The sequence below is a fragment of the Scatophagus argus genome, chromosome 11 (assembly GCF_020382885.2).
Source record: "Scatophagus argus isolate fScaArg1 chromosome 11, fScaArg1.pri, whole genome shotgun sequence".
Classification (NCBI taxonomy): domain Eukaryota; kingdom Metazoa; phylum Chordata; class Actinopteri; family Scatophagidae; genus Scatophagus; species Scatophagus argus.
Window position 1 is genome coordinate 3,222,753 of NC_058503.1, and position 18,747 is coordinate 3,241,499.

The following is an 18,747-nucleotide window of genomic DNA, read 5'->3' on the forward strand; positions in this document are numbered from 1 at the left end:
TCCTGTACACATGTCCACCGTTATACAACAGGCAGGACATCCAACATAGTGACAGACGTAGAAAGAAGTGTTGTAGCGCTTATTAATTTATGGTCTTGGTTTAAATGTTTTTACTCAATAATTCAAAAGATGCCCACAGGGGGAAAACATTGATTTTGGGAAAATAGACTTTGCAAGTTCTGACATGGAGAAAAGCCAGAATATAGAACACAACAACTATGTTTTCTAAAATCGAATAGCAAAGAAAACTGCTTGAAACTAAAGGCTGTTGCCTGTGCATCTTCAGCTCATATTTTCTAATCAGTATCTGGTTAAGGTTAAAGTTACACTTTGCTCTTCTTTGAGCTTTTGCAGATGTTTTCTGACCAAGTAGCTGGCCCCGTTCTTATATGTGAGTAGAAAGCCCACACAGCTCTTCAGGCTTATATATTCCAGAGAAAAATATTGGAAACACTTTTGGAAATCAGACAGGCTGAAAATAACAGGTCAGATCGTTGGTGTACAGCATCAATAAGGTGTACAGTGGAATGCCTGTGGAAGCTTCCGTGAGGACTGAAGGCAAATATCACACTTGAACCACAGGCACACAAAGTACTAGAGGTGACAGATTATCAATAACCCTATTATATAACTTGTCAGGAGATATGATAGAGAACTCTGCCAAAGCAGATGGCTCATGTTGTTATAATCACACATTTGTGTTAGCTGCCTTTGTGAACATTCAAAATTAGCCTTGGTTTCTCTGGTGAAGTGTAAAGGTCTAACAGATGCAGGCACCTTCTGTACATTCACTGCACTTGTCAAATATAGACCCTAAGAGACATAAAGCAGGGGGTGTTATTTCCTGTCTGGAAGTAAGTTTCATTCTTTTTCTGTAAGGACAATGTTGGTTCCTTACAGTCAGGGCACATGCAGCGATAACGTAAAATTCATCAGCACAAAAGTTAGACAAAGTTCTTTAATAAGAAGTAGAGACGAAAATCTGATATCAAATTTTGAGGGGACAGTTACATTAAAAAAGCAATTCCAAATTGGGCACTAAAAGTAGTGTGAACACTGTCACCCTGTCAGCTATAAGGAACAAGACATTACTTGTCTCACTGGCTCAGAATTGAACAGCTGCAAACACTGGTTGACGTTACTGTGGCTAGCTGGCTAAGTGCAAGCTAACAAAAAGAGTGACCTGCAAATCAGTGCAGTGAAAAAGAAATGTCTAACACGTCCTTTGTTTGGACTACTTACTGGAGGTCAGGCACCAATGACAACCACCCGCACTGTACCTGCATCATGTGCCACTGCTGACGGCTGGGAGGGGAGGCAGTGCGCCAAACCATTGTCAAACAGCAGGGGACTAATACTGCTGAAACTCATTATTAACTTAACTATTAAACGTCATGCTTTCATTGTAAAGTGTTAATATAGCTGACATTATAACATATTTTTCCTAATGCAAGGCACAAGCCCATGGACATCAAAATTTAAAGGAAAGGCTACCAAGTTACTGCTACAAGGATAGTGTGTGTTTCCAGGTGTGATATAGCTTATTTCTCTGTGCCACAGATCCAGTTGTTGTTCAAAATGATTAAAAACACATCAGTAAGTCACACTATTACACTGGGTGACATGTTCTTTCTTATCCATGAACATGGCAAAGGTAGTTTCTGTTTTGGTCAGTCCTACAAACACTATCCTGGTGCTCACTGGTGCAACAAATATGTGTTATTGTTATATTACACAGTTGAAAATACTCAACAACAAATGCACTATTTACTCCTGTATGAGAGGCAATTTCTAAACTACACTGCCGAGCTGTTTTTTGGGAAACTAGATTTTCTTATGACACACACAGTATGGCACTATACAGAATATTTTTAAAAGATTTACATCTTCTATTTTTTTGCCCATATGTTCCTCAATTATTTTTTTTTTCTACTTGAGCGTGAACAGCTAAAATCCCATGGAATCTGATCACTTTGCATCTCCACGCACAGCCAAAGTGAGGAGAGGGAGGTGTTCAGAAAAATTTCACACTCAGGCACATATGCCCAGAGCTGCTTACATACTGTCAAAACAATACTTTCTCATAAACATCGCCTTCTGACTGCAAGTATCCAGATAGCAACACTGCCATCTGCTGCCTCCAGACCAAAGCCTGATAAGTTATCAGAGCTTCTTTTTTCTAAAGAGAAATGATTTTATTAAGCTACTATGTCGAGGTGCTTAATGACTGTTAATAAGCCTTGTTGATGACTTTCCCTTCGTTTACACTCCTGCTCTGGTTTTCTGTGCCAGGCTCAGGGGCATCCATGACGCAGAGCAGAAGAAACAGCTCACTGCTGTTGAAAAATTAACCCCAGTACCAATAATCTTCCCTCAGCTTCATCACCGAGTCACTGCAAGGCTTCCCAGTGAATTTCTATGGAACAAAATTTGCTTTTTTAGTGCAGCATGTTCAATATCAGTCTACAGGATGGCGTTAAATTACTTTTAATCCTGGAAGCTGTGACCTTTAGATGAAAATTTAAAGTCGGCTTTCAGTGAAGTGCTCTGCAGGGATGTCAGTTTAGCTAATCCCTAATACAGGACAAAGCTCCTGTATCCATCATTTGCCTCCAAAACCCAGAACACCATTCAGCTTCATGGTACAAATTCAGGCCACTGATTAATAACATCATTTTTTTTTTAATCTTCAAAAATTAACTGTACATTGCTGAATCTTTTGGACCAAGGCAAGGCAGGATAGGATTAACTGAAGTACAATATATTCAGTAAATGTTAAACTCGACATGCTGACAGTTTTAACTTCCTAGATTGTGTGAAGTCAGAAATGATTTAAACACCAAGCAGGTAGCAAGGCTCATGGATGCTAATGGACAGAACTGTTAGTTCTGTTCATTAGACAGTTTGGTAAGTGGCAAATATAGTCCTAAATATTAAAATTGGCAGTAAATTTTAAAAATGATAAAAGTCCTTTAAATTAGAGCAAAATTAGTTGATTAAATTATAACATAAACTTCTTACAATCGTGTGGAAAACAGCTTCTTTATACATATCAGACACAGAGCATAATTAGCTCTAGCCTAACTACAGTTACACTGCTGGCCACCTAATGAATACAAGTTGAATATTCATTCTACTGCCACCGTTTTGGTCTTTACCCATGACAAATCTGACCCTTTAGCTGCTAAATGCTCCTTTCTTATTACCACCTATTTGCTAACTTTATCTTCTGGTGTTTGGTTTTAAGCAGATACCATACAGTAAGCTCAAACAAGATGAGAGAAACTGAACCAAAACAGTGAAGTTGCAGATGCTTTAGAGCTGAGGGGAAGTGCAGAGCTTGTACAAATTGTACACACTGCACATACTTTGGTCCATTTTAAATGCAATCTTTCTTGCAGCGTTAAGCAGAAGATTGCATTTACAGGCATTCATCTAGCTTAATCAGTGAGGATAGTTTGAAGTGTGACACTGGTTCATTCATGCAGGTAGATTGTACTTTTTCCTGCTGGCTTTATTTGTCACTGGTTTCTTCCCTTTTGCATTGGGCTTCTGTCTAGAAAAGTTGTTGTTTTTTTGGAATGCTTTCATGTGGTTTTCAGCAGCACAATAACATGAGATCCGAAATTCAAGAATCACTGGTCCAGTATGTAAATGTTAAGGATTAAAGACATGGAGTAGTGCATCGGGTTGCCTGTTCTACTTACGCCCTGTCACAAAATTAAACTCTGCATTTATTTCCTCTCCACTCAAAACTAATAAGTTGTCTGTACTTACAGACCAGTTCTACTTCTGAGATGTCCTCACAGTACAACTTCATTCTACAACAATTCCCACCTTTCCTCCGCCTGATAAGACCTCTGTGTTACATTATACCAGACAGGATACCCTTCTCCAGAGTTCATCTTTTCCATCCTCCATTAGCTCAATGTGACTGCTCTAGGCTGCTGTGCTATCAATTATTAACACTCCTTTTGTCTGAGTAGCCCTGATGCTCTGGCACTGCGAGTGCAAGAAGACAACCTCTTTTCAGCTCCTGGCAGACATCTGGCCTGGCTGTCTGCTGACGGTCCAGGCCAACTATAGTGGATCTCTTACTTTGTAACACTTTGAGTGACCTGCAAAGTACTTTTCATTGTACAATGGCAATAAAGACTATTCTATTCTATTCTATTGTTTTGTTCACAATTAACTTTTGTTGATGTAAAAGTCAGTGTGCAGAAGATATAGGATTGCAGTAAAACAGGTTTTTGGGTACATGTAGTTTTTTAAAATGAAGTGTTGCATTTTTCTATTTTACTAACAGCAGAACTGATTGGGAAACTTTGTTACAAGCACAATTCTTCCTTTGTTTCCTGTGCCCTTGGGTAAGTTTTCCTTAACTATCATTTCTCGCCTCTTCAGTTCCTAGGGTAGTTTGAGCTTCTTATAGGGAATGTGACCGTCTCCTAGATCTGAACTATGGCAACTGCTCAGCCGGAAATTATTCCACTGCTCTCAGCAACTTCCCATTCAACACAGAGTATTTGGATCTATCCAGGGGCCTTCTGACAAAGCTTCCCTTGGCCTCCTTTGGGCATTTTGGCGTCTGAAGTGTTGGAGAGAGAATAACATCATTTCAGTGGAAGAAAGCAAAACTTTCATCAACCTCCAAAGTTTACAGAGGCTGAACCAGCTCTCTGTCCTGGGGGAGACTTCTCTCTGCAAGTGGACGTCCTCACAGAACTTGTTCTGGCTCACAAATTCTACCTCACTGCCCTGGAAAGCAGAATGTTTGAGAACCTGGACCATCTTGTGGACCTGGACTTAAGTGCTTGTGTCATCCAGTATGTCAAGTACAGGCATACTGTGATAATTAGGAGCCGGTCACCTATAAGACACAATAATGAAGGGGTTGTTAATCACCACTTCTTATTTTCAAAGTGCATGACTGTTCTTTGATATTTTTAGGTCTATTATAACAAATAGCAGATCCCTATACGATTTTAATGAAGGCTCACTTATGGTGAGATAATAAATATCATTTTTAATTAACTACAGGTGGCACGAGGTGTGTTTTCTTTTATACAGCAATGAGCACAGCAGTCTGGTCAGTGGGTCCTGTTGGTACATACACAGTAATTCAGAGAGAAGGGCTGCCTGAAGCACAATACAAATAGGTGACAGTGATTGTAACTTTAACGCCGTCGCTTCTCCTCTCATGCAGCCATGCTGGAGAAAATCTGGTTACTGCAGACTGACAAGAGCAGCTTGATGATGCTATGTGTATTTATAAAAATATGCTGCATATGAATAAGGTCTTTTTGTATTTGCTTTTTGTTTTCACAAAACACAAAATGGCAAAAAGTGTCTGTACAAATTGACTGTCAAAAAACAATAACAACCAAAAATATGAACAAAATTAATTTAATTGAAGGACCACAAACATGATGAAGTAATGCACAGATAATTAGGACTGAAAATTCCTGAAATTTAACAGAAGACAAGTGGACTGCTGTAACTAATTTTTTCAACTTCCCTTTAACTGGAAATTTACCTATGAAGTAGAAATTAACATCATAATTAACTCACAAAAAAGATGACTAAAGTACCCTAAGTGGTGCATTAATTAACCGTTTGTTCTTGCATGAAGTCATCCATGACATACTGTTAATTCATGCTGAATTAATTAATGCCTTCTCATGCATGTAGTCATTCCAAGTGTCCCCAAAACTCCAGAGAAAACTCACGCAGCAGAAGATGTACCTCCTATCCTGTCCAGTTCCCCACCACCACAATACAGTCTGTTTTGTTATAAAAGAGGACAGGAACAGAATACGATGGACAGCCGGGACTGCAGAAAAAATCATTTGTACCAGTCTGCCCTTCATTCAGGATTTATATATATATATCAAGAGTCAGTAAACAAGCAGGAAACATCACTGCAGACCCTCCTCACTATGGACCTGATGTGTTCCAACTTCTCCCCTCAGGTAGATGCTACAGAACACTGTACAGCAAAACATCCAGACAAAAAAGCAGTTTCTTCTCACAGTTCATCCCTCAAAACTTAAATTAGTTTAAACATCAGTAACTATCCACTTTTCCACAAATTGTATATTATGTACTTATTTATTCATTCATCAACTGTAAGGTGTGCGTGATATATGTACTGTACTGTTTTCATACATGCACTGTACCTAACCTTGCATTATGCTGTTTGCTTTATATTTTTACTTATATTTATCACTTACAGGAAGGTATATAATGGTTCTGTGTTTATTTTTAGATCAATTATTTTAGTGGTGATTTTGCAATGCAAAATGCAAATGCAGTGAAACAGCAGTTGGCAGTCAAATTCTTGTACTCAGTATACAGGAACATCTGCTCTGAGTATGGGCTGGAAGTCCCAAAGTCAGAATGGAGGACACCTCCCAAGGTGGTTGAGAATGACCAGACTGACAAAATAATGTTTGCGAACCAGCCGGACATTGTGGTGGTGGACAAACACATGAGAAGGCAGTGGCGATAGACGTAGTGATCCCAAGTGTCAGCACCATGAGGAGGAAGGAACACAAGAAGACTGGGCTGAAAGAGGAGCTGGAAAAGATGTGGAGAGTAAAAGTCACAGTATTGCCAGTGGTAATCGGGGCACTGGTGGCTGTGACCCCCAAACTGGAAGAGTGGCTCCAGCAGATTCCAGGTACAACATCAGTGCTCTTTGTCCAGAAGAGCGCAGTCCTGGGAACAGCTAAGGTACTGCGCAGAACCCTCAAACTCCCAGGCCTCTGATAGAGGACGTGAGCAGAATATTAAGTAAAATACACTGTAATGTAGACAGATTGTTGTCTTTGTTGTACCTCTTTCTATCTTACTGAAAACTACTCTTGGAACTATGCGTAATAATGGCAACAATGGAAAAAAGATTCCTTGTATGTGTACACATGCTTGACCAATTAGCTGATTCTGGACAGCAGACATTGTCGCTGGTGAAGATTCAGTTCACCAGAGACAGTGTCAGAGACAGTCTAAAAGACTGAGGCTAAGAAAGTAAAGACCTTTTACGTGTGACACAACCCTGACGCATTTCAAAGTGGGCTAACCCAGAGTTATGCTTAGGGTCTACTGACCCTGCTTTGGGGCAGGGTTAGCCCCTGAAAATATATGAAACACAGGGCCAAGTGCCACTGTGGAATTGGCTTAAAGTAAAGTAAGTAATCACACATCATTCTATAACGTAAACATTATTCAAGCGGTATAGATGATTAACCCAGGGCTATTAGAAGTGCAGTGTGAACCATGTAGCCCTGGGCCTAGGTTAACACTCAGTTAACAAGGTGTGTGTGTGTGTGTGAAAAGGGGCTAAGTTACCCCGGAGTCAACCGTTAGCCCCGGGCTAAGGACAGCCCTGGGGTAGGAATATGCAGTGTGAAGAGCTTTTATGTGGTTTTGATCATTCTCTTCTCTTCTCAGGCCTCTGGTAATGTATTGAGCCACAGTTAATAGTCATTAAAGAATGCAGTATGCTCATTTCTTCCAGAGCAGCACAAGAAAAACGAAACTCTAAATCTTGTTATTCTCTTAATGTGTAGCTGCAGGTGTTTTTTTTTTTTTTTAAGCATCTCAAGCAACAGCCTTTCACTTCACACTAATCAACTGTCATGTGGCAATTCAAACTGAAACATTACGAATGCATTAACATCACATATTATTCCTGATATAGTGTGACTCTGTGTATCATGTAGCCTTGGGCATAAGTACTGAGCATTTCTCATGTTTCACCCTGAGGGCTCTAGGGGGTGTCTTGTGTCCCCGGCTCCACAGTGCCATTGATATGCATGGTCTCGTACGTGTTGGAACCTGTTCACCATCCACTGGTGAGACATCTAATACAGCAACATTATAGATTATGCAAGTCTGAGCGCTGTACCAGCACAGACTCTTGTGGTGAAGAGCGAGAAATCATCATTATGAAATAAAACTCTTGAAATTAAAAAAAAAAGAAAAAAAATTAACAGTAACCAAAGGAAAGTTTCAACTGCTCCATTCATTTGAAAACGGTCTGATTAACTACAGACTGATTCTTTCATGATCCTTGTAAGAAACTAGAATTTTTTGTTTTCTTTTAACTCATGACATACTGAGTAATAACAAAAGACAATTTTGTAGATTCAAAATTTATTCTTCCAATACATACACATTACTATTATTTAGGATGTACAACAGAGGACAGCTGGATGAGTGCTGGACAAGCAGGCCTGCAGACTCGCTCATTTCAGCCAGATGTATTTGTCTCCGAGGTCTGCATTATAACCATCGGCATACTTCTTCCCAGGTAGCTGCAGGGACAACAAAAAAAGTAACTGAAACAACAGAATCACATGCATGGAGCTTAGGCTTGTCGGAAACATAACTGAGTACGGAAGAGGTAAGTAGCAGTGTGTAATCAAAATAACTGCTGTGTAGCCTGCAGAGATAAATTTGATGCTTTCAACACTACATATAAAAAGGCATTTAATATGAAATGGAGAAAGTTTTTTTAATTTGCTCTGCACAAAGCTTTTACTGTGGACTAATCAACTGAAATGAAGCCCAATCAGGCTTTTTTTCCCCACTTAAACAATACTTTTTCATACAGTGCAAAATGGAAGTTGCAATACATCAGTGTTGCAAACGTCCTTCCATGACTTTACTTTGTCAAGTCAAACGTGCTGAGGGAGATTACGCCACTGCGTGCACAGCACAGTTCTCATTCTCTCCGCTGAGAGCCCGGCTCAGAACTAAATGTCAGGTCACAGCCTCCTGCAGCATTAGGCAGCCTCGTATTTGCAACAGGGAGAGACAAAAAAAAGTCTCCCGTCAATAAACAGAAAAGGTCAGACCCAAATGTTTCGCTGAAAGACTGATGATACCAAAAGCCTTGTAGAATATTCCACATCTGGCATTTGCCTTCTTGTAGCTACGAGTTGGTCAATATTTCAGCGGAAGAAAATTAGTACCATCGCTCTGACGGTACAGCACAGGTGTCACAAGGAAAAGGGTAGAGAAATAAAACGATTCAATATGAAGAGAGGATTTAGACAAAGGCTGGACTCCTCAAGATGATTTTGTAGGTTTCATCACAATATAAAACTGGACCCTACACTAATTAAAGTTACCAGCCAACAACAAGCAGTGTCTCATTAGGGATGTCCCCAGCTGATCTGCAGGATTAGCATAATGATCACTCCACAGCCTTCATGAACCCCCTCTTCATTATCATGTCTCTTAGCGGTGCTCTGAAAAGAGCTGGAGTTTAAATTTAATGAACTTGAAATGTGTCGATCCGAGCTGCACTGTCCTTCATGGGGTGCAGCCAATCGTTGCTGACCGCACCTTGACTGAAGGATGGATGAAAAATTTAAGCTAATGAATGTCTAGAAATGTGCAGTTAAAATACATTTTAAAAAAGGCTCCATGAGACTAATGTTAAAGTAAAAAAAAAAAAAAAAAAGAAGATCATATTCTGAAACATCAGCGTGCAGATGCAGGGACCAGGTTTGCCACAAAGACACTGCGTGAGTCTCGGACACATAGCTAACTAGACGGCAAAGCATCCCTCTACTGTGCTGCTGTTTGCAGAGAACTGTTTCAACTATTCTGTGCATGCTGGCTGAGGATGAAGAGCGAACCTTCCCGCCACAACGGGGCCTTACTTAACATTCTTCTCCACAGGTATGATAACACTACACACTACCGAACACAACACTATAGATCTGGGGTGTCAGCCACAATTTTCATCCCAGGACACATCAGCATTCTGGGCTGATTAGATAAGACTATAAAAACGGATCTTGTTCTCATCATATTACATAGTTCCCTCTGCATTTTAGCAGTACTAGTTTTAATAACATGAATGAATATTGTCTATGAAAGCGGACAAGTGTGTGACGCAGGTTATATACATACATATCTCAATTAAAATGCAGTTCAATCATTCAGGATTTCCACTGCTGTTCTGTAAAGCTACCAAAATTAGTCGAACAATTGCTCAAAAGAGATATGTTTTTGCTTTTTTTACAATTTTCCCACACTAAAACAAACAAATTATTAATTATGCAAAACGATCTGCAGATTAATCAACAGTGAAAATAATTCTTAGTGGCGGCCCTCCTGTTCTGCTTCATGCAGCGGGAAACAACTTGAAGGGAGACATTGATGTATTTAATTCAGTTCAATGCCCTCAGTTATTCAATGGTTGCGCTACAAGCCAGTGAGTGCTATGTGATTCCATATGTAAGTGCATGCACGTATAGCGACACAAAACAAAGTGAAGAAACACACAGGGAGTGACATGCAGAAAAAGCACCAGGCCATACCGATTTATAGGCATAGTATTTTTCATCGTAGTCGTGGGCTCCGATGGTTATCTCCGGTAGAAACTTGGGTATGTGGGTAAGGGATGCCACCCGCTGTTTGTCTTCCACACTGTATAACACAAAGAGAAACCTGAAAACCTGCATGTACAAGCCAGAAGGGCGGAGCACACAAAGGGCAATCAGAACAAACTTACATTTCGAGTTCTCTGCGTGATTCGTGTCATGTACTTTGCCACATTTATCTACCGTTTAACGAGCATAACACACAGAGGCTGAGGTTGTGAATCCAGCTGCTCTGAGATCTCAGTGTGAACACTACACCAATCAAGAACTCACAACATCCTCATGTGATGGTAGGTGACATCATCCTGCTCCACCCACGGCCCTTTATCAAACTTCAAATACTCGATGTCTTCTGCCACCTGTAGACAGCACACAGTAAGTAAGCCGTCTGTCTACAGAAACAGGAATTAGATTTTCAGGGCTGAGAGAATGATTTTCCCTGCTGCTGTCCACTGCAGTCTTACCTTTTCAACATCTTCGGCTTGAGACGCGGTGTAGGCGAGCAGCTCAGCTATCTCTCTAGAAGGAAGACAAACACTCAAAAACTGGGGCTACAACACAACCACTAACTATCAAATTACTCTGCTTGACTTTACGAAGCAGATCTCAGAGATCCGTTACACATTTGTTCTACTTCTCACCTGATTTCAGGCAAGAAAGCCTTCTTGTAGCAATCCTCAATGCTCTTCAGATAAGCCAGGGGGACATTCTGAAGATACGACTGAGAAGCAAGATATTCCATTTTATTAAATGATTAATATGAAGCCTGACTAAACATCCCATTCGGTCCACTGAGAAAGCCTATTTGCAATTCGCCATTTGAGGTGGCTTTCTGCTCCGTTGTTCCAAATGAAAATGGAAGATTATGTCCTCAACTAAAAGTTAAAGCTCTCTTTAATACGTTGATTTTTGAGCATTTGTTACATTTGCTGAAAATCTCTTAACATTCAGACAGCAAGCACAAGTCAAACGATCAGACAAAAACCAAAAGTAGAAAATCCAGTGTCTGTGACTGTCGCAGGCCTGTAATAAACCCATCCAATCAATTCATTCAAGACGTGTTCAATTTGTAGGTACATTTCAAATGACGGCTGTAAACTCAATGTGCCTCAAAACAAAAGCATTTTAAAAAAAAACATGACAAAATCAAATAAGGTGATGTAGTGAAAAGGTATTCCATAAAAACATATGTGGAAAGGTAAAAAACACAGAAAAGTATTTCATAAGTTTTACCTCTTAACCACAAACCTTAAACCTAGCAAGACACTTATGAAACAGGAGATGTTCTTAGTTTGCGTTTAAAAGAACACGCAGCTCTTATCCCACCAGGCTGGGAGGATACGGTCATGTTCATGGTTTACATTCATCATGTTGCTGTTGGGGGTTTTCTCACCTTCGTACCATAAAGACATGGGGTAGTTGCATATGGTTAGCGATGACAATGATGCATTGCGCTTCCACAAAAGTTAGGATGATTATTTGTCTGTCGAATATCAGTAACTGCCAGGCCACGTAGCCTTTTTCAGACTGAACTAAGATAAAGATAATCCTTTATTGATCCCCAGAGGAAAAATGTGTGTATTTGGGATTGAAGTTTGTGATGGATATTTTGCTTGTGTTTAGAATATTATGAGATTTCACAGAATTGTTTATGTATTTATTAGATCAAAAAAGCTAAGAGAGTTTGTTGAATGTGGCAGACTTGCTGATCATCTCCTAACTGGATCTCCAAGACAGTGTAGTCAGGCAGTCTACGGTTGCATATATCTATGAAGACTCTTAGTCTCCCAGGTCATTGTCAAGTTTGAAGACAGAACTCTTCAACCTTAAGTTTACACATTATAGAAGAGGGGATTCAGAGGGAGGCCTTTTCAGTTAAATACTTTCAAAATGTAGCTACGCTCGCCGGTTGCTCAAACTTGAGAGATGCTGAAATGTTTTGACAGTATTGCAATACCCTATAGAAATGACACCGTCTCAGGGTTTTGGGCTCTCACTACCTTGCTGCTCTGTTTCAGCTTCTTCTGCACCTCCTCAGCTGGCAGGTCCACGTAGATGACGAGGTGTGGAGGCAGGAACTCACAGATGCTAATGCCTTTGATCTCATTGTAGTGCTGCACACCTGCAAGCCACAGGACATGTTTGAGAAAGGTGCAATGTGAGGACCGCACTGTTTGTTTTTTGTGACAAGGATCATAAACACATTTTTTGGTTATTTTTAGCAGTTTACCTAACTGACACCAAGTGAGATGAAAACAAAACTGAATTGTCAATACTGTTTATATGCAAGTCCACTTAAATAGAGAAAATTACTTATGATACATAAGTGCTGTTACATTTCAGTGGTTTGTTGCTGGTGACACTGATTACTCACATTCCTTCCTGATGTATCCCTGTTTGAACATGGCTTCCAGGAAGACCATGTCACTGAAGGGGGACCGCTCCAGGACCACTCCTTGACCTTAAAAAAGGAAGATCAAAATGTGGATGAATTATTCTCTTCATACACATACAGACATCTCAATATTATTACTGAAATCAATCTAGTGATATCAGAAGTGCTGTAAACTTAATTATATATGAGAATCACTAGGGTTGGGTTGATACTTGATACTTTTAAGGACACTGACCGAATCACATTTGCACTACCAAGTAGTGATTCACTTTAAATCAGCCGGTGCCAAATTTCGGTAACACAGAGTGATGTTCTAGGCAGACAGAGAGGGAGTGAGGTTCTGCAAGTGTGGCTACATTTCTCATAACCCCACACGCACTTGTTAATATCTGTAAAGTCAAATACAAACCTGACAAGGGGCAACATGTGTGACCTGAAGAAACATCTGCTCAAACACCAAATACATCTAAAAGCTGAGGAGTGTCATGTGTTTGATAGCCTGAAAGCCAAATCCCCTGGGCCAGCAGCAGCCACGGCTAAAGTTAGCATGCCCGCAACCAACGCTGCACTCGTACATGGAGAGTTAAACCCTTTTGGAATAAGGCAGACCAGATGCCGCTACCCACGTTGTGTGAAGCGTGCAGAGTGAGAACAGTTTCTCCAGCTGCTCCCAAGTCATCAGCTTCCTCCTTCGAAGCCAATACATATTACAATACAATACATTCCTTTCAAGAAGGAAGCTGCTGACTTAATTTTTTTTAGTTTTTTGTTTAAAAAGAGAGTGAGCACAGGAAACTACGGTGCATCAGCGATACCTGTGGTGAGCAGGTGTTCGACGGCATCAGAGTACTGAAGCAGCCTCATGGTGTACATCCACAGCTGTAGTCTGTAGCTGTTTCCATCAGCAGCTTTGGGGTCTGTATAGAACTTCTCCAGGCTGCACATCCCATTAAAGTCAATGGAAAGTGGTTCCTTCTGCCTGGTCATCTTGTCCAAGTAGAAAACATCAGGCTCAGGCATGTACAGCAGCCCTGTACACACACATTTATAAGTTAGTATTTTCGACACATTGTCTTCCCACAGAATTGTCCTAGCAGCCCAGTTAATGGCTGTGTTTACTTTTACCATTAAATAATTCATCACACAAAGCAGCAAAGCATATTTGCCAAAATGTCAACAGAATGCCTTTGATACCGTTATGTTCATACGTCAATTAAAAGTCAATATGGCATTTTTGAGAACTGGTACAGTATTACAAAACACATTATTGCAATAATCAAGTGCGATATTTTCTAACTACAACTGACACGCTTATTTTTCAATAGCGTTCACTAAATATCTTAGTCAGTTTTTATTTATTTATTTTAAACTGACTAGTAAAGATTTACTAACACCTAAATGATCATATCAGCAGTGACTCAGCAATGTCAGTCAGGGTCTCGCACACTGGTACAATCAGCATTATCACAGGAAAATTTCAACATTTTAGTCTCATTTTAGTCATCAACTGCATATACGTCTGAAACTCATTCTTGACCCAGTTGGCCCAGTTGAGTGGGCCAGTGAGTCAAACTTTTTACTGGTCAAAACACATGCACATTGGGTATGACCTTCGTATTCAATTATGGAAAAAACGCTGCAGTAAACCAACTTGAAAATGATCACATGTGTACATGGGCACCAGAGTATTGTGAAGTTTGCACTTCACAATTAGATTTTTATAGAATTTTTAAAATCTACCTGTAGAAAATGAATGGAAAGAATGGGAAATGGATATTGTTATGATCTTTGCAAATAATTATGAAAAATGCTGTAGCAAATGAACAAAAATGTAATGACAGATGTGGCTGTTAAAAAAAAAAAAAAGAGACAACCTTGCTAACTCACCAACCAAAAACTCTAGCCACATTTGGCACTTGCTGGGTGTTCCTGACCATGACCGCACCACTTTAAACCTAGTTGAGCGTATGCTGGTGCAAACTCTAGTGATGGATCCCTGCAGTGAGATAGTTACCCAGCTTGTCAGCCAGCTTCTGGGCCAATGCCCCTTTCCCTGAGGCCAAGCTGCCATCCACAGTGATGATTTTGCTGTACTGACTTAACCGTGGCGTCGTCCTCTCGCCCAGTGCATAGGCCCACCAGCCATATCGCAGGCTTCTTACTGAGGTTGTGTGAACACCTGCCTGGATGACAAAAGAGAGAGAGAAAAAAAAAAAGCTTTAATTGATAACATGGTGTTAACGCAGACCAGAGCCAGATTAATCCACTTGTGAGAGCAAAGACAAATATGAGCCCACACCGGGGGTGTATATCAGTATCAGAATGATTTTAACTGAAATCAAATGAAATAAGTAAGTTGGTTTGAAACAAGTTTGTCAGCTCACATTTGTTTAAGAATATGCACCAAATAAAAATGTTACATCTGACATCTTGTAGATTAAAACCAGCTATGAACAATGAAAAAGTATTGGTTGTCATTACTGTACTATGCCTCATGTGAAAACTGATTTCTAGTGCCAACAAAAAAACATGAGAAATAACACTCACTGTAAATGTGGTGAGGAATCACAACAGGCAGGCAGTACTAACAAAAAGGTTTTATTGAGACTTCATGGACCAATTTGAATTTTTAGTATGCCCTCAAGTTGATGATGATTTCCCGGGAGGATATAACAAAAACTAGTGCCATAGTTTATGATGCTATTGACTTATATAGTCATATATGAAAATACGAAAATAATTCAACATTTGCTTAGATGGGCTGTCAGTTTGTTTTGCGGATCCAAAGAGCTCTCGCCTACCAACAACATCATAAACAAACCAGTGGCTAGCATGTCAGCGACCGACTGTGTTAGCGGTTACGAAGCTAGCTAGCAAAGTTAGCTTGTCCTTGTAAAATTGGAAGGTTTCGCAGAACCGCTAAGGGTCCAGATCCGTTTATTTTCTGTCCTTACCTTCTGTGCAATGTTCACAGATTTTAAAGCAACTGTTCCCGATGGGATGACCAGTCGGATCACCCTCAGGGCCATGATCAACCGTCCTCCAAAGACCCTCCGATCTGACCCGAAAAATCACCGGAACTCAGCGACTAAATATTACGTCAGAGGAAGGACCTTTACTTAATGTTGTCTCATACATTACACGCTGCACTATGTCTAGACGTTGCCTGAATTTATTTCTTTAATAATATCATTTATCATCATTGTTATCATCATTATTAATTTAAACGTATGAGCAGCAAAATATAATTACACCAAATAGCGGACGCAAGTACATTAATATAAAATATATTATCTTCCAAAAAACAGTTAACTTGTTTTGTTTGCAAAATATCTGAAAATTGTGTAGGATACCGGTGACTTTTTTTATTATCTTTCTGTTTATTTCTGGTTTCTCTGTAGATAATAAAAACAGATATCTAAAAATGCTTTTAAATACTGTTCCTAATTGTTCTTCACAGATTTTTTATATCTTTAAACTATATGTATTTTTAAAATTTATCTCTCCTGTAATATTATCCTACTATTAGACAACTGTAAAATCTCCTTATTGTTGAACTAGTACCAAAATCATCTCATAAATATCACATTTTATCTAAATCATTAATTTATATATTACGGGATGTAACAATCATCATTATCATTTAACTGGCTAACTGAATTTCTATAATCAAATGTGTGCTAAAATGCTGTTTTACACATAAGAATGACTATTGTATATCACAGCTATCTTTACTTATGATCATAGACTCTATCCTTTATCAACCTATTCATACTGTATAACCTTCCTGGGACTACCACAGCAGAGTACCACACCTGGTGTGCATCTTTTCACCAGCAGGTAGCAGTATCAATCTGTTTTAAACAAGCCTGTCTCACTGCTGATTAAGGTACGCTCCCAAAGCTATCTACTCAAAATTGGATAAATAAATTAAATAATAACATTTTTATGGTTCTGTACCTAAAATAAAAAAAAATGAGAGGCATCTTGGTTTTCTTCTCTGAAGTTATTAGGATCAGTTAAAGGTTGAAGCATTGGTTTGGACTAAGCTCATGACACAGATGAGACAATTTAGCTCGGTCTGTTTTCCTCAAAAGAGATCCAAAAGGCCATATCACTACATTGACCATCAGACTAAACAACTTCAAAAGAGATACTGTTTTTATTTTAATTTTATGATGGTATGAATAGCAGGATTGATTACTGTAATGCCCCTCATGCCCTCTGAGGAGACACAAGCTTAGTTTCTTCCTTGCCTACATTCAGCATCACACTTGAGCCATCCTTTTTATAAAGTATGTTTGATTCAGGAACAAAATATTTTTAAAATGTTAAGAATCTGAATCATCCAGACATAGATTTACATAATGCGGGGCTAAACTATGCTTGACATGTCATCATGTCTTTGTAGTACGGTAATGACTCACCAATTGGATAGGTGTAATTTGAGCAGTGTGGTGAAGATGCTGTTGATTAGACCATCATATGCAAGCTGTTATTGTAACACTGGTCTACGGAGAATGATGCCCACACAAATTAATCATTCTATTCTCTTGATTGTCTCACTGGTTTCACAGCAGTAGTAATGACTTCATGCGTATGCAGTCACCTGTTTTGGTTGGCCGCATCATTTCCTGCACTTTCCCCTACAGCTAGAAACTCACTACATTTACACCTGAATTCTTACGACTTTACATAACACCTCCAGCCTGTCAGCATACAAGGGTGACTCACTGCCTGTTTCCTCTGTAGGCTAGGAAACCACCAGTGTAAACATGGTTGACAGTGAACTGCACCACTTCATATTTCATGAAGTGTTCAGTATGAGCACTAGTGTTTCATCTTTCAGCAGTGAATTCTGCTCATACAAACCCACAGGCAGATCTAAATTCAATTAAATGTAGACACTGCCCAGAACACCAGCAACAGCCATCTCTGTTTGTATCCATTCCCCGGCTTTTGTTTTTAAGTCCTCTTCATTCCTTTATTTATCTAAATGACACCTTAGATGTTGCATCATGCTTTAATTTCCAACTTTTTGTGACCTTTTACATAAACAATTTCCATAATCCAGACTATTTGTTGCTCTTGAACTACACATCTGAAGTCTCAGCAGTGGCTTCTAAAAGCTACAGTGTTACACCCTACAGCATGAAAGTTGGTGAGAACTGTTCACTGTTTGTAAAGATGGATGATATGAGAGCCAAAACATCTTGATTGCCTCCTGGTAGCTGGCTGCAGTGTAGATCATAAACCCCTCCTCTCCATGTTAGCTGATGGGACATGCGTCAAACTAAAAACTCAGAGCACAAATTAAATACATTTTTTCCCAAAGATAGTTTCTGTCATTTTAGGTAGTTTTTATCACACTAATATGTGTTCAAGTCTTAGTTTTTTGATAACTTTGGCTTTGAAAAACTAGCTTTTTGATGCTATAAAAAGGGCCACTCATGACTGGGTCATATGGGTGTATGGATGGAATTTGATCCAGTGGCTCCACTGTCCAGTCATTTCCGCACAGACACCGACTCCAAATGACATTGCCAGCTCCATGTCACGGTGCTTGTGTTTAGAAGCATCGTCCATCTTTATACATGGCAGTGGTCAGAAAACAAAACAAACTGATTATTTATCTATTCTAGAGTGTTTACATTGGCATGATCAAAGTGTTTTATGAGTATAGAGCCATAAAAATGGATCAACCATGGTTCAAAATAGAATTATATATATATATTAGAATTAATTATATATATGTAGATAGCAAGATAGCTAGATAGATGTTCAATCAACATACATTTGTGTTCATACTAGAATGAGTAAAAACATTCGGATACTGATATATCAGCCAGTATACTTATTGTACTTATGTATTGTCAAACGTTTACAGTGCACAAATTTAAATGATTAATACTATAAATAAGAATAAGAAAAACACAAATTGACCATATGCGC

General features: G+C 39.4%; 1 protein-coding gene across 1 annotated transcript; it reads right to left on the reverse strand.

Moving 5' to 3' along the window:
• Positions 1 to 8,140: 8,140 nt before the first annotated feature.
• Positions 8,141 to 15,908, reverse strand: ndufa10 (NADH:ubiquinone oxidoreductase subunit A10). Its single transcript, XM_046404766.1, has 10 exons — positions 15,750 to 15,908; positions 14,810 to 14,978; positions 13,611 to 13,826; positions 12,775 to 12,861; positions 12,401 to 12,522; positions 11,042 to 11,121; positions 10,865 to 10,919; positions 10,674 to 10,759; positions 10,338 to 10,446; positions 8,141 to 8,318 (listed from the first exon to the last, which is right to left on the reverse strand). The coding sequence occupies exons 1-10, from the start codon at positions 15,822 to 15,824 to the stop codon at positions 8,250 to 8,252; spliced, it is 1,068 nt and encodes a 355-aa protein (XP_046260722.1). The 5' UTR covers positions 15,825 to 15,908; the 3' UTR covers positions 8,141 to 8,249.
• Between the last annotated feature and the right edge of the window lie 2,839 nt (positions 15,909 to 18,747).